The sequence below is a fragment of the Rhagoletis zephyria genome, unplaced genomic scaffold (assembly GCF_001687245.7).
Source record: "Rhagoletis zephyria isolate East Lansing unplaced genomic scaffold, Rhagoletis_zephyria_1.1 Rzeph_scaffold_03874, whole genome shotgun sequence".
Lineage (NCBI taxonomy): Eukaryota > Metazoa > Arthropoda > Insecta > Diptera > Tephritidae > Rhagoletis > Rhagoletis zephyria.
In genome coordinates, this window is record NW_016160957.1 from 1,651 (window position 1) to 27,901 (window position 26,251).

Genomic DNA, 26,251 nt, shown 5'->3' on the forward strand with positions numbered 1-26,251 from the left:
ATAACCACGCCTACTTCCCATATAACGGTAATTTTCAGAAATACGAAAACTGCGATATTTTAGTAACTACTGGAGATTATTCACTCAAAATTGATATTTGCAATAAGTTTAAGACGAAAAATAAGAATATTATAAATTTTCGGAAAATGCGCGTAGCCACGCCCACTAATGGTTACATGTATATATCTTGGTAACCGCTGCACCAATTTCTTCCAAACTTGGCACAGTTGTTGGCCTTGGTACAGCATAATAAACCGCCGAAACTTTTTAAAATCGGACAATAACCACGCCCACATCCCATATAACGGTAATTTAGAGAAATACAAAATCTTCGATAAATCAGTAAATATTGAAGCTAATTTATTCAAAATTGATGCTTGCAACAATTCTTTACCAAGAAATACGTTTATGGTAAAATTTTGGAAAATGGGCGTGGCACCGCCCACTTATGATCACATATAAGTATATCGGTAACCGTTCTACCAATTTGTACCAAACTCGGTGTAGTTATTGTACTTTTCACATAGAAGCAAAGCGTTGAAAATTATTGAAATCGGACTAAAATTACGGCCGCTTTTCATATAACAGTAAATTTCAGAAATGCTTGAAATTTCAATATTTCGAAATTTAAGGACGCTAATTTACTCAAAATTGATACACCCCGGCTTACCATCTAGCGGTAGCTTTCGGAAAGGTGAAAAAACATATATTTAATACTTGCGCCGGGTAGTTAATATTCGGCTCCGCCCGAACTTAGACTTCCTTACTTGTTCGTCTAAAACTTATTGTAAATATAAAGTTTGAGTGAATAATCTTCAGTAGTTACTAAAATATCGTAGTTTTCGTATTTCGGAAAATTACCGTTATATAAGAGGTAGGCGTGGTTATTGTCCTACCCCCGAAAGAAGTGCACATACCGAGTTTCGTTAAGATATCTCAGTTTTTAATCGAGTTATCGTGTGCACAGACGGACGGACGGACGGACGGACGGACAGACAGACAGTCACCGCTTAACCGATTTCTCTTTTAATCCTGATCATTTATGTATACATTTGTCTATATCTATCTCGATTCGCTTTTGCCTGTTACAAATAGCCGTTATGTGAACAAAGTTATAATACCCTTGTGCACAAGTGCGCTGGGGTATAATAACGAAAATAAATCATGTTTGCACCATGATTCAATTATTCACAGGTATTGTCTTCAAAGAGAGTTTTGCTCCACATTGAAATTCGTGCTCTTTTATTTTCTAAAAACATGAAACTTAAATTTAAGACAATCACAAAAAAATTTTATGAAGAAAATACCCGCTACGTCCTTCAAAATATAAACTAGGCCGCCGCATTCAAGCAAGTTTTGCCTATTTTTCTTTAGTTTTTTTTTTTTTTGTGAATATGTACAGTTGTCCACAAAATAATAGGAGTGGGATATTTTAACCTGTTTTGGCTATTTGTCTTTAGTTTATTTAATGTTTCGTATTTTTTTGTAAAAGCCTAGCTGGTAATACAACAAACACCATATAAATTTACATTTTCAAGTTTGTATAAAAATTATAAAAATTCTGCAAATTTTCACCAAAATTTCAAACTATTTAACCAGAATCTTTAGAAAATATGTTGGTATGCAGTTTTGTAGCCCATTCAATTCTAGTCTGAAGAAGTGCAAGTTTCAAGCTGCTAAAAAATTCCGTTGATTTTTGAGAATTTTTTCGGTTGAAAGTGTTTCACGTTTTTTCCATACAAAGTATGTTCGACAATTTTCTTTTATATGGGGACAGTGCCAGCAAAAAAAATTGCCAAAAATCAACGGAATTTTTTAGCAGCTTGAAACTTGCACTTCTTCAGACTAGAATTGAATGGGCTATAAAACTGCATACCAGAATTTTCTCTGAAGATTCTGGTTAAAAAGTTTGATATTTTGGTGAAAATTTACAGAATTTTAATAATTTTTGTACAAAGGTTGAAATCTGAATTTATTCGTTGTTTGTTGTATACCCAGCTTGACTTTTGTATAAAAATAATAAACATTAAATAAACAAAAGACAAATAGCAAAAACTGACCAAAATAACGCACTCCTATTATTTTGTGGACCACTGTATGTTGCTAATTACTTAACAAACACCATATACAACATCCAGAATTCAGACTTTGTGTAAAAATGATGAAAATTCTGCGAAATTTCAGCAAAATTTGTAACTTTTTAATCAGTTAAAATGGCGCGTCCCAGTTTATATGTATTTGGGTCACTCGCATAAAACAAAAAAACGTAAAGACTTCGGATTAGAAAAAATTGTCTTTCGATTTTATATAACACAGTCTGACATGAAAATTTTCTCGGAGATAAGACTAGCCATTTCTTATAGATTTTGGATCCCCAAATTTGTAAAAATAGAAACTTATATATTTGAATTTTAATAAAATAAGACGAATAGCAAATAGCGAAATCGGCTAAAACCGGCAAATTTTTTTTTTTTACAAAACGGCTAACAAATCGGCTGCCCGCTAAACCGAATTTTCTCCCGCTGTTTGCTATCGCAACCGGCTAAATCTAGCCGGAACAGGCTAAAACGGCAACACTGTGCACATCGCTCTGACAGAATAGATAACATTCAAAGGAAATTTAGCAGCTTTGCCGTGAAAAAATTTTTCAACGGCCGCGATATTCCAGAATACACCTCAAGGATGAAACTCTTTGGCTTCCAATCTTTAGCTGACAGGAGGGCGTATTTGTCGCTGATATTTGCATACAATATTCTGGCAGCATTGTCTGCCCAGAGATATCTAATATTTTTCAAATTCAGGAATCTAATATTAATTTCATAAATCCTAAAATGTTCGTTGAGGGTTCGCATAAGTTGCTATACTCGTACAACGAACCGTTAGCGAGAGTTATTCGCCCTTTGTAACAAACACTCTGCGCTAATAAATTTCAACGCTAGCCTTTATTGTTTAAATTAAGTTTATTCAAACTGTTTAACTAATCTAAATTTAATCATTGTCTGTAAGAAATTCTGTTTCAAAGACAGAAATAAATAAATAAATAAATAAATACATAAATATCATAGCGAACGCCAAGGCAGGCGGAATGTTGTGTGTAGATGGCCCTTTAGCTTTGAAAAGAAAAGAGCGGGAACAAAAAAACAAATTTTAAAAGCTCAAGCTCAAGCTCAATATAAAATATAACCGTCAAGTCGGCCATTTTATAAGCATATGTTGGCCAAAATTCGTCTCCGAATCAGCCGAAGCTTCAATGCTCTATTCAGTTAACGTCAAGAAACTACCGGTTGAAGTCAGACTTAGCGGAAAAAATGAAAATAGTTACACATCATACTATATACATACATATATACATATGTTTGTGTATGTGTATGCATTATACCTGTGCTAGTGAAACTTAGTTTTGCTGTGTCAATACTAGTGCGGTGCAAAAAACAAGAGTAAAATACGAAATTTTTCGAATCACTTACATATAAACAAAAAGTAAAGAATATTGCGTTGAAATTTTAGCTAATGCAAAAAAACAGTGCATTAATTTCCAAGTTTTTCAACAGGTGGGAGTGTACACAATGCAATTATGTATATCTATATGCAATTATTTTTGGGGCATATAGTAATGTGCAAATGTATTAGTGTTGGTGAATTTTTTAATGTACTCAATAATAAACGAAGATGTCGAGCCCTAACCGCAAAAATAACGTTAGCGAAATTTTAAACAATTTTTTGTTTTGTTGCAGAAATGCATCCAGACGCTTTAGGAATATTTCTGAATCAAAAGGAAAATTGTGAAAAAATTGTCGCTTACGTTATTTTGGCGGTTAGAGCTCGATATGTATGAATGTGTGTGTATACTATTGACAAATGCATACTCGTATATACTGTTCATTTGTATATGTATGTGCATGTATATACATACATACATACATATGTATGTAGATACAGAGGCGTAACTATAGGGTGGCACTGGCCCCCCCCCCCGGATCCGAGAGGGCCCGGGCCAAGAGACACCGTTGATTCAGAAATATCCTAATATTTTTAAAACTTATAATTTGTTTAGTACTTAAAATCAATTAAAGTGAGACACAAGTAAAGACCTTATGAACATTTCCACAGAATAGCCAACCAGGACCGAGAATTAAAATGAGTAATCCGTTGTATGAGAGGTATAAGTTATAGTGGACCGATTTTGACGGTTCTGACAAATGATTGATACACTACGAATATACACTCGCTTACCACATTTCAGTCGAATATCTCGAAAACTGAGGGACTAAATTGCGTTAAAACAGACAGATAGATGGACTCAGCTCGACATTTATGTGGGTCTATTTCTTCTGGTACTTACGAACATTGGGCCAAATTTATAATACCATCTCATGTTCATGAAAGGCATACAAAATGATGGAAAAATCGTATGTTCGCGAATCTTACGTTCACTCCCGGCACTTAAGCTTATAAATAAAAAAACGAATAGAGATATTTCAACGCGCAATCAGTTAGGAGGAAATGCCCGTATACATTTACTTTCTTTTATGTCGTCCTGCTTTCCTGAAGTATGTACTGCATTAATATTATTTGTTCCAATTCCTGTGCCTACAGGTGAACGATCATTTTCGAAACTAAAATTAATAAAGACATATTTGAGAAACTCTATGGGAAAAAACAGGCTACGTAACTTGGCTATTCTGTCTACTGAAAATTCTATGGCTCTGTCTTTAAACTTTGATATACATTCCTTTGCGGAACAAAAAGCTAGGGAAAATAAATTTTACTAATAAATATCTTATCAAAATTAGATTATTTCATTAAAAATTTGTATGTATAAACCTACATATGTTCTTGAAAACAAAAATTTATTTAATATTTAACTAAAATGCACACATTATTGTTAATAGTGTTGGGTAACAACTTAAGTGGTTGATTAAAAAATATTACAACGTGACGATTTTTACTGGGAGGACTCCATCCAAAGAATTTGCCACGGGCCTCAGATGATATAGTTACGCTACTGTGTAGAATCTACACTGTGGATACAAAGACATACGTGTGTATGTTAAAGCACGTCGACTACCTACGACGAACAACAAAGCACTTCCATATGTATGGCAAACATACATACATACATACATACATACATACATATGTACATACATATGCATGTACGTTAATACACCTGATCGTATGTTAATACGGTTTACTGGGTGATAAGCAAACCAGTTTATAAAACAAGCAGGGAAATTAAATTTTTTGGAAAATTTTGTTGTAATTCGTGCAAAAAACACAATGGAGAAGATAAATAAGTATTATAACCGCCAAAGTCTAAAACCGATTCAAAATCAACTTTTTAAATTTAAATTTATTTGGACATCATTGAAAACGCCTTTAACATGTGTGTAGTTTCGTCATGAAAATATGCAAGTTTATTTACACACATACATACATACATATAATATGTATGTATGTATATATATGTATACATATACATGCATATGTACATATGCACACATACATATATGTACATGCAAGTATGTAATACATTTGCAATGATTGATTTTACAGGAAATTATAATTTTCCAAACGTGAAAAAATGTTCCCGGTCTTTTACAAAGAATATATAAAGTCGTGCTAAAAAAATAACTTGAGAAATGTAAAAACATCCAATTAAATCGCGTAAGAAGAGAAACAAGTGCATACATACATACAACCATAAGTAGATTTGTATGTATACTTGACATACGTACATATGTATATTTTACATGTATAAAAATCATATAATAAAACAAAAACAGAAGTTCAAACAACAAATGAGAACAAAAACAGTACTGATTTTAATGTGTTTAGTGGATATACTACATCCATACAAAAGTACGTACATATGCATGTGTTTAGAAGTTTTATTATAAATACATATGTATGTATGCATGTAGGAATGTACATATACATATGTATACTATGCATGCATTTTTCTTAAAAATAATAGCAACGAAATGGACGCAATAGAGGCACTTAACTCCCACAACTACAATGTGAATACCAAGACTATACAGAGTGTAAAAAAATATTTATAGAAAATCTAAGGTAACAGACTCGCACAGTTTTCAATATAAAAGTTTTCGCGAGTGTAACATTTAAAACAAAAATTAGTTCGATTAAGAATTCAATAGACACCCATAATCCAAAGCATTGCAGAAATGGTGCTCAATGACATTTAAGTGCTGAGTGAGACAACGGTGTCGGCTATCCAGAAACTGTCCGACTTCAAACTAAATACTTTCAAAAGGTAAGTAACTATCAATATTTGAAATATTTATTGATGTACTAGCAGACCCGGCGGACTTCGTCCCCCCAATATTATTTTTTTTATTTTTTTTATTGAAACGTTTAGTTTTGTGTTCGACAGAAGCCATATCCTCCATTGCCGTCTTAAATAACNACCTGATCTTTCCATCGCAGTGGGGGTCTCCCTCTTCCTCTGCTACCACCAGCGGGTTCCGAGTTGAATACTTTCAGAGCTGGAGCGTCGGTGTCCATTCGAACGACATTGCCAAGCCAGCGGAGCCGCTGTATTTTAATTCGCTGCATATGTCAATATCGTTGTAAAGCTCATACAGCTCATCGCTCCGTCGTCTGCGGTACTCGTCGTCGCCAACGCGTAAAGGCCCGTAAATCTTCCGCAAAATCTTTCCCTCGAATTCTCCAAGAGCCGGCCCATCGGATGTTGTCATTGTCAATGCTTCTGCGCCATATACCAGCACGGGCATGATGAGTGACTTATAGAGTGCGGTTTTCGTACGTCGAGAGAGGACTTTACTCCTAAATTGCCTACGCAGTCCAAAGTATTTAGCACTTGTTGGCAAGAGGGATTCTGCGCTGGATTTCTATGCTGACATTGGGCCGAATGAATAAAAACAAAGCGATTGCTTTTTGGTTTGAATAAATCGAGTAAACTGTAAGAAATTTTAAGAAAAAGCTATTGCTTATTTTTTATGCATACGGCCCAAGGCACATATGTAAATACAGGTAGAAGCCATGATTCAATAATAGCAAGGTTTTGTAATAAAACAGTTTTCTCGCTCCCACACATAAAATCGGCTCCTTTACTTGTGCAGAATGTTGCTCACTCTACAGTTTCTAGCTATATTAGTAGTAAAACCAAAAATTCTTCATACTAAATATACGCTGGCATCACCTTCGTTTGCGTAATTTTCTGGAACAAGCGACCGTTTAGCTATAAAATAACAAAAAGTTCCGATTGGTAGAACTTTTTACGCTGAATTCAACGATATCAAATTTATTTGGCGCAGGTAAAAAATAAAGAAGATATATGAGGTTTAATTGTCNTTTTTACGCTGAATTCAACGATATCAAATTTATTTGGCGCAGGTAAAAAACAAAGAAGATATATGAGGTTTAATTGTCTTGTTTAATTAAATTTTTTATTATCACTTTATTCTTTAAATAACAAACATTTCTTTACCATTAATCATGCATTTTTTTCCAAAAAGTTATTTCATGAAAAAATATCATTTATTCGTTTTTTAGTGGTTTTGGTTTAAATATATAAAAACCAATTTCAATTATGTATATCAGCTGGAAGATAAATTGATTATTTTTATGGTTACGTTACTAGTTCTTTAATCGGTTATGTGGTTCATATTAAAAAAAAATCAAAAAATTTAACTTTAACCTTCTAAAACTTCTTTATATTTTACATGCGCTAAATAATTTTGACATGGCTGCAATGAGCGTAAAAAGTTCTATTGATCTGCAATTTTCATTTTTGCATAGCTGTACGGTCGGTATTATAGATTTGTTCCAGGAAATGACGAATAACTTAAATTAAAAATCTATATTTTTACATATTGTTTAGTATTTCCATTAAAAACTCAATTATATAGCAAATTCACATAGAATTAATAATACACATTTTGTTTCTAATTGTATACTTTGCGCACTTTTTTAGTACCTTTCTACTACCGTTTTCGCAAAAGGCGATCACATTCTCCCCCTTTCTCCTACTTCCAAAATACAAATCTAGATAAAGGAGTGTCAGATTTGAGCTGTCACAAATTACATAACCTTGTGTTATTGAATCATGCATACGGCCCAAGGCACATAAATACAGGTAGAAGCCAAAACGACGTTGCTCTTATGAGAACCAAACCTTTAAACTTCAACTTGTTGTTGTTTTTTATGTGGTGTTAAATATAAAGCAGGTACCACACATTTTTTTAACGTGCCGCAATGTCCTTCGCGTAAGGAGCGTTGCGAAAGCAGCTGTGGGGAAGAGCTGCAGCGAAATGCCTTACTGTGCGTTAAGCATTTTAAAGGAGCAGATTTCACAAATACACCGGAAGTTACAGGAAAGGCACGTTTGATGCCAAGTGCTGTTCCTATGTCCCTTATGCCGAAAAGTACCTCCAACAACACTGCAACTCATAAATAAAAAACAGAAAACAACATACAAGTTAACAAATTTTAACTAAAGAAAATAAATAAATAAAAATAAACTTCAAATTTACTTTAAAACGTCAACCATGATATGTAAGTTTTTAATTTTTCCTTACACACGCTCATTTTTATTTTTACTCTCACGAAAACTTTGACTTTGANAAATTTTAACTAAAGAAAATAAATAAATAAAAATAAACTTCAAATTTACTTTAAAACGTCAATCAGTGATATGTAATTTTTTAATTTTTCCTTACACACGCTCATTTTTATTTTTACTCTCACGAAAACTTTGACTTTTGTAGGTTTGACGTCGAATTGGCTTCTACNTGGTTTTTATCATGGATCAGCTCAAGGCATATTCAACAAGGTAGAAGTGACAATTCAGTTGAGCTCTCTCATACCTGACTGTAATGTCAAAAAATGTAAACAAAGAAATTAACCCTTTGTTATGCATTTACCATATTTGATAGAACTCAACATCTTTGAAATGAAAGTTTTTGTAAATATGAAAATATTTAAAATCTCATTAGAATCAGTTTCATTTTATTTATTGAATTTTCGGTTTAATGTAAATATGGGAATGCATACTTACACAAAATTACGCACTAAATGAAACACACTCATTTATAAAACCGTTTTGACAGTTTTCTTGCCTTTACTATCCCAATGTTTTTGAGCATTTATTTTTTTATTGAAATACTTAATTCTAAAGTATATTAGTCATTAATAAAGTTTGAATCTTCTAAATTTACATCAGAACTTAACTTCAATAATTTAGCAATTAAATTTTTGCTATTCGAAATTTCCTCCCCATTAAATTTATTAAAAATTACTTTTAGTTTCTTTATGTCAACAAGGAATACTGGTTTAGGTTTTATCAGACCACCATTTGAAACTTGGCCTATCCATGTATGTATATGAAAGGAGATTTTCTTTTCATATTCGGTATGATAAATCCTGCTCCTGGGACCAAACGCGTCCACTTAGAAATACTCGGCTGCGATGGGCAACAAATAAAGTCACGACCACACGTGAAGAGTCTCCTAATGAAACATCGCAGCAATTTGCCCACCATTGCCGCTTCACTTGACAATTCGAGTGTTTAAAATAACGCACAAGTTTGTTGTCCAGGCTCTTGACTAACACAACGCACCGCTCGCAATTCCTTTTCATTCTATTATGTATTTAAAATCAGTCGCACAGCTCACAATTGAAAATTTACATTTCAGTCGCAGTTCAAAAGAGAGAAATGTCGAAATCACTTCTACCTTGTTATGCCTTGGATCAGCTGTTGAAATTTAATGAAAAATTGCCTATCTTGAGAGAAATTTTAATTAATTTTTACTGCTAATTTGTGTAGCTAAAAAGTCCGCGAATTCAAGGAATTTCGTTTTAATAATAGAAAAATGTTTGGTAGTTTGGAAACTGATATGGTAGGCACTATGGTACATAAAAATTCTCAGCTGGCAACACTGATGTACACACATGCCGCGTCTGAGGCCGACTAATTTACATACTTATGTGTGTGCTCTCTCTAAATTCGAAGTAGAAATTCCTCGGTTATTTATGTATATGATTTTCCACCCTAATTAAGATTCCATATCGACAGCTGAGTGTAAGATCGACCCATCTCGGCAGCCACAGTTCGAAAACGCCTAACTATCAAAAATGCCCTTTCTCAGTATTTAACTGAAGAACGCCAATCTCAAATTCGGTTCAAAGCGCCCTATATCAGAACATTTTCAATGTATTTTCATTTGAGATAGGGCGTTTTTGAACCGAATTCTGAGATAGGACGTTCTTCAACCAACATCTGAAGTAGAGTGTTCTTGAAAAGTTTTATGAGATAGGGCGTTTTCGAACTGGCTGCCGAGATAGGTTGATCAGTGTTGCCGTTGTGTGACTAAAGGGACAATTTGACCCTTTTTGGGCACCAATACCCTTTGACCCGACTTTTTGAAAATTTTGATTTTTTGACCCTTTTCGAAAATTATGTGCGACTTTTGCCCCTTTTCAGAGATTTTGTTTTAGACCTCTGCTATTAAGAAATATTTCTACCCTATACTAAGAAAAGAATACACCTTTTAAAGCTTTTAAAGGAAATCCTCCTTGCAGCAACTCGATTTCTGTGTTTTGTTTAAAGCTTGTCCTGCCATTTTCTGCTTAAATTTAACAACGGAAAGTTCTAGCGGCGAAAAAATGTTATAATACATGCAAATTTGATTTTGACTTGGGATCTTANCTCGATTTCTGTGTTTTGTTTAAAGCTTGTCCTGCCATTTTCTGCTTAAATTTAACAACGGAAAGTTCTAGCGGCGAAAAAATGTTATAATACATGCAAATTTGATTTTGACTTGGGATCTTACAGGCTAACCTAATATTCACGCACGCCGCCAATTTGCTGTCAAAAATTTTTCATCGAAATTGAACGGCGTACGTATGAAGCTAACCCAATTTCCAATTTTCGTTCTGCGTGACATTTTGATTTGACGTTTCGCTCAATGAAATCAAATGCAAACGTACGCAAGCCTTTCGGGTGACGCAAAAAAACAAATTCGACGGCGTGCGTACCAAAACGCAAGGCGCGAATATTAGCTTAGCCTGTTAGGTTTTTTTTTTTTACTAGTAAAGAAAAGCAATTATAATATGGTGACCCTTTTTTTCGTCAATTACCCCTTTTTTGCGACTTTCTGAAAATTCTCAACGGCAACACTGAGACCGATCTTCCACTCAGGGGTCGATATCATTCTATTTACAAAAAATACCCATACGGCGGCCGCCGTTGTCGAGTGGTTAGGGCTGCTTACTTCCAGATATTTAAACTCCATAATTCAATTTCTAGTCCGACCTTTGTACATTCTTGTAATAAAAAAGTATTCATTTAATTACGAAATAATTCCAAATATGTAATATGTATAGTAAATTTGCTATATTTACATGCAGATGTTCTGGAATTTGTATTGCACATTGCTAATAATATGGCGAAAATATTTATTGATTTTTGAAAACTTTTTTTGTACAATATTGGGCATTTTCGCCTATATAAAAAGGATGCGATATATGGGAAAAACGGCGAAAGACCGTCGCAATATATATTTTGTTTAAGCAACGCGAATTTCGGACCTCTTCAAACTTCCAAATTATTATATGGACTAGAATTGATATAAAACTGCATACCCGAAAATTTTCCTAAAATTTTTATTGAATAGTTTGAAATGTTTCAAACTTTCATTTACATATCGAGCCCTAACCGCCAAAATAACGTAAGCGACATATTTTTCAAAATTTTATTTTTGATGCAGAAATGTATCTTGATGCCCTAGGAATAGTTCTGCATCAAAAAGAAAATTTTGAAAAAAATGTCGCTTACGTTATTTTGGCGGTTAGGGCTCGATATGTATATAGTTTATTTAACAGTATGAACTATATTAAACAAAAATTTCATTAATGTACGAAAATCTACTTCATAAAAAGCAGTGGTGGCAAGTTATGCATGTCCGCCAGTATATATGTACTAACATTCACATTTTAACATTAACATTTGCTTTATTATTAAAATAGCTAACTAATATTACTCTCTGAGTCTTTGTGTTTGATTAGACTGGGGTGTAAAGTGTAATTGTAAAAAACAAAAACGAATACACAAAACGACACGAAAATGCCACCTCACACACACACACTTCCATGTGTGCTCTGAGCACAACAGGTGTGTTTGGGTTTCGGCTGAGGTTGGATAGGGATTTGTGGTTTTAAAAATACCAGTTAAAGCTTTAAATCGAGATGGTTGTAAGTATGGACTATACATGCTTTTGTGTGTATTTGTTTAGGTACGAACACCAGAAACTGAAACGAGTTAACCGACCATGTACAACTAAGTAAGTGGAAAAGTCACAATTTAGAAAAGTTTTATTTAAGTTTCTCTTCGGTTTGTTTGCACTGACATACATACACACATACATGCATACATACATACATACATACGTTTATTTAAATTAATGTAATTTTTAAATGCTCATATGTAAATACCTATACTATGTATGTATGTATGTATGTAGATATGTTTGTATTTGAATTTGTAAATATGGAATAGGTTTGGTTAAAACTTATGCAGTACAACATTCGAATGCTTCGTTCAACTTGGATTGGGTTACACACCCCCATTTACGAGTTGCATAACTTTAAATGTGGAAATTGAAATTACAATTGGGCACTCACCTACATATTTTATGGAGAATTTCCAATTACATTAGTTTTTCGATTTAACCAAAGCAGTAATTGTCAAGCCAATTCGTAAAATGGACTTTACTGTCAAACGAAAAACTAAGTAAAATGGTAAATTTTTTGATAAGAGCGAATCAAGTTCCAGACACGACTATCTCCACCGATGAAATAGGGTCCCCAGAGAGACTCAGGCAGTTTGGCAAAACTCCGGTCAGATTGATCAGTGCAGAATGATAGGCTTCTACTGAACCAAGACTAACCTGGAGATTGCTGACCTACAAAAACAATTGTTGTTCATCGGGTTTGGAATGATTTCCCGCCCTAGTATTTGGAAAACTCTGATTTTGTACGTTTTTCATTAAATTGAGTACATACAACCGCATTTCTTTACTCAATAGAGAAAAATATATATGCACGTAAATGTCACTAGTATCGCCCAGTTGTCGAAATTCGCAATCTTTTTTCATACTCTTTTTAATTTTACTTGTCACTAATATTGACGGAAAGATATAGATCTATAGCCCATCTATAGCATCACTAATGTCATTAGGTGGAGTGATATGCCTTGTAAGAGTAATTTAATAATTAAAGTATATTTTGCTTTGCTGCCTGTATGCTTAAGTGCACATTGAAGATACCTACCTACCCACAGGCGTAGTCGGAAAGAAATTTAATATAATTTTGTTTTTTCAAAATCAATAACTATTACTGAAAAATTGTTATTATAGCTTATAATTATTGTAGCCAATCGAGGAATGTTGTACACAAACACATAAATAGAAGTTCACAAAAGTTTATATAAAACTATTCGTCGATTTAAATAATTAACTTATTACTGCACATGTTTTTTTACGAGGCGGAAGTATCGACAGCCTAAACCTGTCAGTGTGAAACTACAACCCAAACTAAATCTTCTACCGTCATGTAACGCTCCCCTCCCGGTACCACCGTCAAGGATTTCGTCGGGGTACTAACACTGTGGGACTGATAAAGTTATAAAACTAATTATGCATACTTAGAATTTTGAATACCCTCTCACAATCTGGACTTAAGGGATAAAAACGCTTTTTTCGTAGTTTGAGCCTTATAATTGTTCGTAACTTAATTTGTGTTTATCCGATGAAAAATGCATATATACAGTGGGTACACGGTAACCGCAACCCTAAATACGTGCAATTCCTTGATTAATGCAAGTCTCTAAAACAAAACATTGTAACCCTAATAAGTGCAACTTGAAAACAATTTGGTGAGGGCTGTGTACTACAAGCCTGCAGGTCTCAGATTTGATCCTCGGTTGGAGCGATTGCGAACCAATTTTCTTTTTAATGTTACTTAAATTTTTTTTTAATTTTATTTGATTTATATATTTAATTTTACTTTATTTTATTTTCGTTTGTTTTATTTTATTTCATTAAAAAAGTCAAGAACAACCAATAAAAACCACTTAAAAAAAATATAGAAGCTATAATTGAATGAATAAACAAGTAAGAAAGTCTAAGTTCGGGCGGAGCCGAACATTAAATACCCGGCGCAAGTATTAAATATATGTTTTTCACCTTTCCGAAAGCTACCGCTACATGGTAAGCAAGGGTGTATCAATTTTGAGTAAATTAGCGTCCTTAAATTTCGAAATATTGAAATTTCAAGCATTTCTGAAATTTACCGTTATATGAAAAGCGGCCGTAATTTTAGTCCGATTTCAATAATTTTCAACGCTTTGCTTCTATGTGGAAAGTACAATAACCACACCGAGTTTGGTACAAATTGGTAGAACGGTTACCGAGATACATATATATGATCATAAGTGGGCGGTGCCACGCCCTTTTTCCAAAATTTTATCATAAACGTATTTCTTGGTAAAGAATTGTTTTAAGCATCAATTTTGAATAAATTAGCTTTAAAATTTACTGGTTTATCGAAGATTTCGCATTTCTCTAAATTACCGTTATATGGGATGTCGGCGTGGTTATTGTCCGATTTTAAAACTGTTCGGTCATTTCGTATGTTATACTAGGGCCAACAACTGTGCCAAGTTTGGAAGAAATTGGTGTAGCGGTTACCAAGATATATACATGTAACCATAAGTGGGCGTGGCTACGCCCATTTTCCAAAAATTTATAACATTCTTATTTTTCGTCTAAAACTTATTATAAATGTAAATTTTGAGTGAATAATCTCCAGTAGTTACTAAAATATCGCAGTTTTCGTATTTCTGAAAATTACCGTTATATAGGAGGTGGGCGTGGTTATTGTCCGATTTTGCCCATTTTCAATACCATCCGTCCTACGCCAGAAAGAGGTGCTCGTACCACAAGTGCGCTCGGGTATAAAAAAAATTAAATGAATATTCTACTGGCCGTGGGATTCGAACGTGCGACCCCGCGGCTCGTAAATCCGCATTACCGTCATTTGCCAAGGCACAATTTTGATCAGATCAATTGCGGCGTTAATCCGGATCAACGTTGGCGTCTGTCTATGCTTTTAAACATTCGTAGGATTTGTTTTTATGAAATGTACTAAAAGTTTTTTCCAGAAATTATTTCAGCAGATTCTACATAACAAAATGAAGAAATTTTGTTTCTGAGAATTGGGACAAATTTCTATTTGTTTTCAAAAATGTTATTGTTCAAAAAAAATATACTTTTTATTTTATGTGGTCTTAATTTAAATGAAATCCTAGTCATATGATCAAAATTTCATTAACTTTCATCAAATATTAACTGAGAAATAGCAATACAAAAAAAGTTTATATAAAAGTTCATTTGTTTATAACTTAAAAAAAAATCAAATCAAAACTTCATCAATAAATCTTCAAGGATCGATTTTTTAAATGTGCTAAATACCCTACATTGGCTTATTTGTTTTTTTTTTTAAGACATATAAAGTCTGCTCGCTAATTACTTTTATATGGAGGAAAATGCCTAGCACAAGATTTTCCAGCGTCTTTGAAATTTAAAATTTAATGGACTATAAAACTGCATACCTATAATTTTTTTAAAAATTTATAATAAAAAGTTTGAAACTTTTGGGTGTAGTTGTTAAAGTTTGTTGATTTTTTATAATTTTTGTACGAAGTTTGAAATGTTGATTTATGTGGTGCTGGTTATGTAATGTGCTAGACTTTTATAAACAAAAGAAAAATAACCAACATTGGTCAAAATGTCATTTAACTTAATCAGCTGACCACAAGTGTATGTTTGCTGCTGGTACACATTTTCCTGAAAAGTTATTTACACAAGATTTATATTAAACTTTAATGTTTCTTTTAAAATTTTTAAATTACAGCAACCAATGCATCAAAAACGCTCATCACTATATCACCAAAAGACTTAGTGAAAAGTTGATTGGAATACTTAAATTTATACGAATGTATCAACACCATGGGTCGTTAATCTAAGTATGTATTCGGTTGAAATAGATATACAACATTAAAAAGAAAGTGGCTTGAATATACATACATACATACATACATACATACTGAGGCACGTTGAAATCTTAAAAAAGGCGTAGCTAAATTAGCCCCTAGCTTATAATCAGCGACAGTCCGTCATCTTCGCACCATTAACAAATGGTGATGATGAGAAATCAATGGCAAGTATACGAAGTTGAGCTGATAGTGACGGTGCTTTTCCTGACAATATTCAGCGGCTACAATGGTAGGAACATAGCGAGTTCGCAACCAGCCAACCACAGCAGAAGTAGTGCGTTTGAAGGCGAATATGACAGCGTGCAAGAAACATCGACAGGAGTGGAATTTGTCGGCGCCACAGAAAACACAATCTACAGTAACCCCCACGGACTTAAACGGCGCAATGCACAATCAGCACAAAATATAAAATTAGGAGATGAAGAAAAAGTTGGAGGCTCGAGATTTTCAATAGCCTTATTCAAGGAATCTACGACTTTTCTGCCGTCTACTATTTCTTCATTCACCGAACCAACAACGTCTTCACACCACTCCATATCAGCATTGAATTCATTAACATTAGATAAAGCGGAGCCGACACAAATTCCTGGCGAATCGGAAAACAATGACAACATTTCGAAAGGAGTGCTTGACATCGCCGAAGGTGAGTGTAAATTATTTCAATCAAAAGTCTGAAATCTTATCTTATCTTAGGAAGTATCGACTAATTTGAGGATCGAGTTCTTTGGTATCGATACTTTTAAGGATCGAGTACATTCTTGATAACACTTTATTGATTAGCGTAGAAATCTCAAATTGCGTCAAATGATTGGCTAACTTTACTGGGTACTAGGGCATTCAATCCCGAAGCATTTTAACAATCCCGGGACTACGGGATGCAAAAATTCTAAACCCGGGATCCCGAGAATTTTTGGGATTTCGACTTCTTACAGTTATTTAGGCAGGTCCTGAAATTCACTTCCAATTACAAATGGCTCAAGTTCATTTGGAATGCAACGTTTAGTGTTCTGTATTTCTCGTGTTTCATGTCAAATAAATTTATTTTTTCGTTATCAACATCCCGTTCATTCTGTAATTGAATCAGTAAAAATCTCGGGAGTCAGGAGCTGTAATCCCGGGAAGTATTACATATACGATGTATGTAAATTGAATTGATCTTGAAGATACCCTGCAGGGAAAGCTACTACATAGTTGTGAACTAGAATTCTACCGGTTTGCGTTTCAACTACTTCACGTTCTTTCCTTTATCCTATGAGATGTCAATTGGCAGGCTATGCATCAGCATCTATTAGTAGAAATACTAGTAGCATCATACCAGTTGATGAGATAGTCTGCCAATTCATGCCCCGTGAAAATCATAAGCAGGGAACGGATTTTTAGGACCTAAAAACCTATAAAAAAGGCAAAACAAAATAACGAAATAGGCTGGAAAAGGCACTAGGTATTGCAAAAAAAGCAAAATAAGGCACTAAAAAAAGAGAGAAAATACGAAGAACAATCAAATAATACATTTATTTTAGAAATGTTTATATTACAAGTAAAAAGAGAAAAACTATGAAGTAGTTTCATTAGATGAAAAATTTGTACTTTGAATCTTTGACTATGTTATCCTTTCGAGTTTCTATCTCATAAAAGTTTAATCTGTATAGTTGTAGTAACATTGAACCACAAGATGCATCATTGCTATTTTATACATATGAAAAAAGGTACAAATAAGACGATGCTTTCTCAAAAGATAAACAGTCAGTATTTGAGCCTTCTTGCACTTATTGCCACAGCCTTACCAACTGCAACAGTTATTGCGGAAACATTGTTAATTCGTAACATTATTACGATTTGCATTGTGGTTGCCGCAGAGGCAGATATTAATCTAGTAACGGGAACGTTCAGATCCAAATAATGTGGATAAATAGACTTCTTTAACCATAGATTAATGACTTCAACGATCACTCAATAGCTTTTATTCAATATTTGTGGGTATTGCGGACTCTTATTAGAAATTCTAATATTTCGGTACCGAGTATCGATCAATACTTCAAAGTACCGACTCAGCACATCACTAACAATTTCAGTAATCGTAATGCTGAAAATTTTCGGGATTACAATTACAGTAATCGTAATCCTAAGTAATCAAAATGTAATCGTAATCATAAAGTGCCAAGCTCTATTTGGAACGATGAATAATATGGCTTTATGCCATAATATGTATTATTATTTCTTGCAGATGCATCGGAAATTCCAGTCATTTCTCCAACAACATACAGACCTGTACGACCCTCCAATACACAAAACATCTCAGCGCAAGAGAGAGAGCGGAAGCTTATGAACGTTTTGGCCGCCCGTCGAAATGCTTTGCATCGCGGTAGCTTTCGTACCCGCCCTGTAACTACATGGCGAACTGCTTCAGTAGCATCACTGGGAACCACATCTAAGACACCAACCGACCCACGCTCGGCATGTTTACGGAATTGCACAAAGAATTTTACGCGACGTACAACCGCTAGTTGCATGAGGCAGTGCTCCAACTTTTCGCGGACTTCTTGGCCAGTCGCCAACTCTACGGCTGCGAGCAGTATGGTGATTGTTCGCCCATCATCCCAAACTGGTATAGGTACCCAATCCTCCGACCGGGACAACAACGAAATTCTCTTCACAGATGAATCATCGCATGGCCTATTTGTTGTGGCAAAGGAGCAAAATGACACTTCTAATCATATACCAGATGTGGCAAAAAGTACGAAATTTCGTACTAGAAATAAGCTTTTAGTACCAGTAACTGCAGCTCCCAGCTCCGTTGAGGATGACGATATAAAACCGTATTTGTACTTTGGTCAAAAACTACCGCCAATTAAACCAGCCACTCTGACAATCACTTCGGTGAGTGAAGATCACCCCAAGTTGCTGGAAGTTTCCGCTGCTCACTTAGCTTCTACTACTCAGGCATCCGTTGGATCTACGTCAACTTTATCAGCAGTAGAGCGCAGTCGTTCGCGGTATAAATACAGAGATCGGGGATATGTCAATGCTCGGCGGCCTTCAATTCGCGCAAGTGCATTAGGTTCTACTAACCCATCAGAAGCCAGAAGCACCCCCTTGTTAAATATCAAAGTTAATGATTCTGCAACAGAAAAGGAAACCTCAACCATTAAAACTTTAGAATCAAATAACTCGAATGTCGGAAGGAAAGCTAGTTATAAATTACCGCCTCCGGTGCAATCGACTACCACTTCAGATCCCTTCTCTCCTTTAATAATACGGGTCTTCGGCGAGGAAGACGAAACATCACAGGCGGAGCGTCCCATGAATGAGTCAGTGCTTCAAAAAAATAGTACGTCTGAATTTATCACACCGCAAGAAAAAAGTATAGCTGTCGATACGCAGACTATAAACATAGGTAATCTAACTTTAAGCTCTTCACCACTTCCAAACATCCTGGAACAAGCAGTGACAGACGTGGTGCCAGTAAAGATTCTATCTCTTGGGCCTTATCCCAGTACGAGCCGTGCATCTTCAACTACTCCTACTCCCTCCATAACTAAGACTTCAATTAGTAAGGGCTTGTATTCAGAAACTGTACCAACAACTATCCCTACCATACGTTCTACAACGGTTTCCTCATTATCTAATACTGCACGGCCGAAAATTGATATTAAAGAAGATATAGAGAAACTTCGATCACTAGGACCAAGCCTAACGCAAGTAATAGAAAACGATGAGAATTTCGTTATATTTCTCAATCATTCGACCGCCCAGACAGTGCTAAACACTTCCGATACCCAGCTTTCCATATTGCATACCACAGTGCTGACCTCTGTGCGTTCTACTGTGAATCCTCGTACTGAAACCTCCGCTATGGAAGTAGAAAATACGTCTACCCAAATGAATTTAGTTAATCGTTCTTCTTTCGTGGGCATTATTGAGACAACTTCATTAGAAAAATCAACTCGGAATGAACACTCTAGTGATGCTGGAGCAGATATAAAGTCTACTTATGTGCCTGAGGAGAGCGAGGTATCACTCGAGATGCGACGTGTTAACATTGCCACAATGGTGCTGGCGGGAATCGGTATAATACCGCTCTGTGCACTTATTCTTTATTTTGTGCATACCTATCTGCTCCGCCGTGGCATCAAAAACGAAGAAGATTTCGATGTGTGTATTACCGACCAACAACCCATAAGTCCAGTAAAGAAACTTGATTCCAAATACCGCATTAAAAACGAGGAGGAAGATTATGATGCCGATCGCCATAATATTCAAACATCGCACCATCAATCGATCCATCATAAGACGATTTCGCATGGCAAGATTACATCTCGAGATGTAAACCAAAACAACCGCTATGACGAACAGTCCTCTGTGACGAGTGACCAGGAATTCGAGCGTAACAATATCCGGCTGAAAAGTCTGCTTGGCGAGGGAAATTTCGGACAAGTGTGGAAAGCTGAGGCTGATGACCTCAGCGGCCATTTTGGTGCAACACGAATTGTGGCAGTTAAAACCATTCGGAAATGCAGCGCACAGACTAGCCTAAAGGAGGAAGCGGACATTATGAGAAAGTTGGGTTCGCATCTGAATGTTGTTACACTGCTTGGGGCATGCATAGAGAATGGTGGGTTTTTCCACATTTTGAAGAAGTAAATCCATGACGAGTATTAAAAAAAAAAACACTTTTTTACTTATAGAGCCGCACATGCTTATAATGGAGTACGCGATGAGGGGAAGGTTGCTCTCATTACTGCGGGCTGCGCGAAGTGCTTCCAATATTCTACCGGCGTCGGTACCGGGAGGGCGTAGTCTAACACCTCTATCACCACGGACGCTAGCTGGCTTCGCACTGGATATTGCTTGTGGCATGGAGTATATCGCCGAAAAGAGGGTATAACATATTCGTAGTTGTATGTACATTTTATACGGGTCTCTATATTTTTAGATCGTTCATCGGGACCTGGCAGCACGAAATGTTTTACTAGATCACAATGGAGTTTGTAAAATTTGCGATTTCGGAATGTCGATTGACTTAGATTCTGAGCATAAGAAAAAAGAGGCCGAGAAATGCCATGCCAACGAAATAGTTCATAGTAATGCGAAAAAAATCAAGTTTGATTTCCGAAGCCGTTTCACAGTTAACCAATGGAGCAACAACAACTCAAATTGCTCAGATGGCAGTCCAACCTTAAAAAAAGACCTAAAAGAAAAGAAATATAATTCGCATGGCCTTGGTCAAGGCCATGATACAATTAGCCGCAGGCCAGCTTTGCCGATTCGTTGGATGGCACCGGAAGCATTACAATATCATGTTTTTACACGGGAGACCGACATGTGGGCTTTTGGCATTGTCCTTTGGGAAATCGCAACACTTGGTATACATTGAATTTAAAATACCATTCGGGGTGTATATAAACTCACTGTTTTTTTTTAGGTTCAACACCATACGCCAATCATTCGGGTAGGGAAGTTATGCGACGAGTTCCGAGCGGACTAAGGCCTGAGCTACCTAAGGAAGGATGTAATGAGTTCTACAATTTAATGGTACGCTGTTGGCATAAGGATCCTCATCTACGTCCATCCTTTTCATATGCACGACAGGAGATATCACGCTCTCTACACAAGTGGGTCGATGATGATGCGACCGGCTCTGACTATATGGATGTTAGCGGGTTTAGTGAGGATTTAGAGCACGGTATGGTGTACTTCAATCATCGGATATCTGAGTTCGAATGTGAAATATGACGATGAAAGAATGTTCCCTTTCCAATATGTATATTCTCTTTCAATTTCGATGTTTTCAATAAGATGCCCAAAGAGCGAAGGATTCCAAACAAATTTATTTTATGAAAATTGAGCTTTATTAATTTCAAAAGTACCTTTTGCAATAATTACTATGTACCTAATTCTAAATGTTTTATATACTATGAAAGGAGAACTTCAAGTGCTAGCAGCAGTATTATTTAAATATTTCATAATAAGTGAGGAAAAGTGATCAGTGATCTGTCGGTTCTTTACACATCTTTGTAGAATACATATGCAGTTAAGTGTAAATATTTATATATATGTAAGAAATTGATGTGGCAAGATTCACTGCACTGAATGCAGCACAAAACATTGTAAATATTTAATTTATGCCGATCAAAAGCTATTTATTGATAACTTTATTAAGTAATTAGCTATAAAATAACAGGAATGTTGTAAATTTTAGCGTTGTTATTTATGTACATACATACGTACCTATGTACATATATAAAATGATAATTTGTTTAGTTTTAGATTATCTAGTCTGCTTTAAGAAAATTTATGTATGTACATATCTATACATATATTAACACATATTTACTTAAATATACATACATATATATATAATACACCCTTATTAAAAGTATGATTATTTTCTATCGGCCAGTTGCAAAACCGCCTAAATAAATCGCCGTTGTGGCAAAAATTAGATTTGGGAACGTGTTTTCGCTCTCCTGTAAAATTTGAGTGCCGTAAGATAGGCGGTTTGGCAAAAACATCGACGATATGTATTTATGTAAGTATGTCGATATAATGGTTTTATGGGGACCAAGCCAAGAGGAATCATTACTTTGTACAAATTTAACTTGCTTTCAAATATATAATTTTTAAAGTAAGTTTTTTTTAAATACATTCAAAGTTCATTGCGGAATTCATGTAAATGATTTATGAATCGGAACTTGGTATGAAATTAAAACTTTACAAAGCTTTTTAAATCTACCGCTCCGTACTAGCGGGGGCTCGACATCTAAGTTAGAGAAGCTAGCGCGGAGGTCCACGTAAGTGGGAAAAGCTTTTGACTGCCATTCACCTGGGAGTGGCCAGAAGTGATTCTTATGCATAAGGCACAAGGAATAAAGGACTATGATTTGAGGGTAAGCAGCTGGAATATCCGGACACTTAAAGGGAAAGGTGCCTACATTCCGAGGGACAAGCATTGACTCGGCATTGCCGCCTCTGTGCGCCTAACAATAGGTTTGTATAGTATCTTCTCTACTAAAAAATTGCAGCGATAGCGTAAAAGCAAAATAGAGCGTAAAGTTTTGAAGAAGAGAAAACTAGCAGAAAAAGTTATTGAACACAAAACTAGTAAAAACGTGCAAGTGAATAGTTGTTGCACCATTTTGACATTCTGCTGTTAAAATTTTACTATTTATAAATCAATTTTAAACTCTTTGCTTTACCCACAAGCACTTACACGTGCTCTCTTGCATATTTTCTGGATTATTATACACTTTTCCAGTAAAAATTTGCAGGTTACAGTACAAATTAGTACTGACTAAATATTTGTTACTATACACACTTAATGCAAGGAAACCTCAAAGACGAAAAGATGCAATCACAGCAGATGACCCATTTATTTGCTACTCGACTCGCATACCTGAGAGAACTATTCGACAAACCGACATACTCGGGCAGTGTAATCACATTTTCTACTAGTTAAGTCCCGCCGTCTAAAAGATCAACCAGCCATCGACAGAGCGCCCTTTCGTACCTGCGACCGTATCAGCATATGAAATTGCAGCTGATAGAGAGACAGAGAAGCAACGACAACCTCTTCGTCATGCGGTGGTGAGTTTTCGATAACGCGAGAATCTCATAATACAGGTCGTGTCAGCTGATCTGCAAGGGACCGCTATACAGAACTGAAGAGGTAAAGACGTATTTGCAGTAATAAGAAGAGAGGAGAGAGAGGAGAGGAAAAATGCTGCAAAAATTTCACCAGGGAGTTAGACGACTTACGGAAGGTTTCGATACCTGGACGAACTCCTATAAGAACAACCATAGCGACTTAGTGACCGATGTCCAGGACGTATTTAAATTATGGAGGGATCACTTTTTCACCCTACTGAATGGCAGCACCACTGAAAGTAATGGAGACGGACCCGAGCCCCCAGTCAATGACGAAGACGTCGATATCTCTCCGCCAGACTGCGGCGAAGTATGAATATCCAAGGCGCATAGTGTAACGTCCCCATATAAGCTGCGGACAAAAATTGTAAACGTGGTCCAATTTCGATAAAATTTTGTACCTTAACTTAGGAACTGCCACGCCTTAAGCATTTTTACCTACACTCTCTAAGATACCTCTATTGCAGATACGAGATTAAGGCAGAAACGGGACGATATGCAACCTTAGTCCCCGTATGAGCGTATTATTTTCAACGCTGGACCCCTTTCTAATTCCCAACATACCATAAATTTGTCGAAAACAAGCGAATTTTTATTTAAGATTAGAATATTTTTTCAATTATAGTTTCACACAGATGAAATTTATTTATAAGTATATGGACATTTCTTAATAAATCGATTAATATAAGTGTAATTCATTTAAATCAAGTGCTTAAAAAGTTAAACGAGTAATAAACATGAAATAGAAAACAAAAGAATAAGCTGGGTTCACATTACGCTGTGCAAGTTGTAAATTTTAACAAAGACTTTGAAAGTTGAGCTCACTTAATGGGAAGTTCTAAATTCAATGGCACCCCCTGTATTGCCAGATTGACTCCGGTTTTCGAGATAACGCTTCTTGAAAATTTTATTAAATTTTAACTATTTTATAAATAACTCCCTCAGTTGTGAAATTATTTTACTAAAATTTTGCACATAACGGTGTTTTAATATTACCTTAATTATTTCTTAAAATTATCGAAATGGGATCACTTTAACATATAGCTCCAATACAACTAACTTCATATCTGATATCATATTGTAAGGTGAACCTATACAAAATTTTTACCCGTTTAATTGGAGCAGTTCTAAGGCAAAACAACGTCTCTGAACAATCAGTTGTATGGGCGCTAGATGTTATAGTGAATCGATTTCGATGATTTTAAGAGGTAGTGATATACAATCGTGTGCAAAATTTTAGTAAAATATCTTCAAACCCGAGGGAGTTTTTTTATAAAATAGTTAAAATTTAAGCAAAGTTTCAAGTACATCTATCTCGAAAAGTGGAGCCAATAGGTTAAAAATGGGGACGCCATTGAATTTAGAAGGCTCCAGTTAAGTAAGAGCATTTATTGTGGACAAAAAGTTTATTTAATATCACGCTCGAAATATTCTGGCTAAAAGAAGGAGCAGGAGTAGTAAATCAGGGTTTTTACACACACACTTCTAGACAAAATTTTTTTGAAGCATTTTACAGGTATATGCAACGTTATAAGGACTAGTAGTTATAAAAAGATTTAGATCGTTTCGCCGTATTTTCCAAATGTGCCTTCAATTAAGATGTTTTTGAAATAAAAATTACGCTCAAGATCGCATACTTTTTTATCTTTAAAAGTTAGTTTATTCTGAAAGCACACCTCTTGTTAAGGTATCAAATTATTCGTAATTGTTTGTAAAAAACAATACATACATAAAAAGTCCTTAAGATAAAATGCTTCAAAAACTATATGCGATAAACCGAAAATTTTGAAAATCGTGAAATGTGGAGTTACAGACTTTGAGTTGCTTGCCATTTCGTTATTTTTTAATGCACACTTTTCTTACCTACTAAATATGAAGTGTAAACATAAGTGCTAAATGTCAATTAAATTTCAAATCAGAATATAGTGTGCTTCAAAAGTTATGACCTCTTAAAAAAAAATAACGTAAAAAATTCACTTTTTTTCATGATTTTCCTTTTAATTTAAACACCTGTAATTCAAAAGTTCTACAGCAAATTGATCCAATTTTTTTTTGAGGCTTCAAGTATACGTCATTGAATTGTATCCAAAAGCAACCAGCTTGATATAGTTTACAACAGTGAAAATAAAGCTAAATAACACAAAGATTACCATGTTTTTTTTTAGATTTGCCCATATATATGTACTGAGAATTTTAATACAATTAAGATTAGCCTACTATTCCGCTCACCATCCATAGACAAATCGCTACTCCCACATCTTATATAACAAATTAATAACGGCGAGATAATCATTTAATATAATCCTAATTTATTCAAATCATTATATAAATAGGCAATCATGTTTCCTTTACACCCCTTTTACGGCTAAACTGTACTTCTAAGGTATAAACAATTATATATCATTAGAAAGGTATTTTGATGCTGATGTGCAGGCAATTTTTAAAATTTCAAATTAGTTTAAAATAGAGCGAAAAAATCAATTCAAAAGTCACACCAATACCAATGCC

The 26,251-nt window shown here is 35.0% G+C and overlaps 1 protein-coding gene and 1 long non-coding RNA gene across 2 annotated transcripts; one reads left to right on the forward strand and one right to left on the reverse strand.

Annotated features, from left to right (window-relative positions):
* The first annotated feature begins 3,276 nt into the window (after positions 1-3,276).
* LOC108369832 (uncharacterized) lies at positions 3,277-22,274 on the forward strand. The gene is made up of 6 exons (XM_017625021.1): positions 3,277-3,551; positions 15,958-16,742; positions 18,324-20,711; positions 20,785-20,978; positions 21,033-21,462; positions 21,522-22,274. The coding sequence occupies exons 2-6, from the start codon at positions 16,241-16,243 to the stop codon at positions 21,830-21,832; spliced, it is 3,825 nt and encodes a 1,274-aa protein (XP_017480510.1). The 5' UTR covers positions 3,277-3,551; positions 15,958-16,240; the 3' UTR covers positions 21,833-22,274.
* Positions 6,196-16,036, reverse strand: LOC108369833 (uncharacterized). The gene is made up of 3 exons (XR_001848570.1): positions 15,956-16,036; positions 8,162-8,168; positions 6,196-6,267 (listed from the first exon to the last, which is right to left on the reverse strand). It is a non-coding gene; the product is annotated as an uncharacterized LOC108369833 (long non-coding RNA).
* Positions 22,275-26,251: the final 3,977 nt, after the last annotated feature.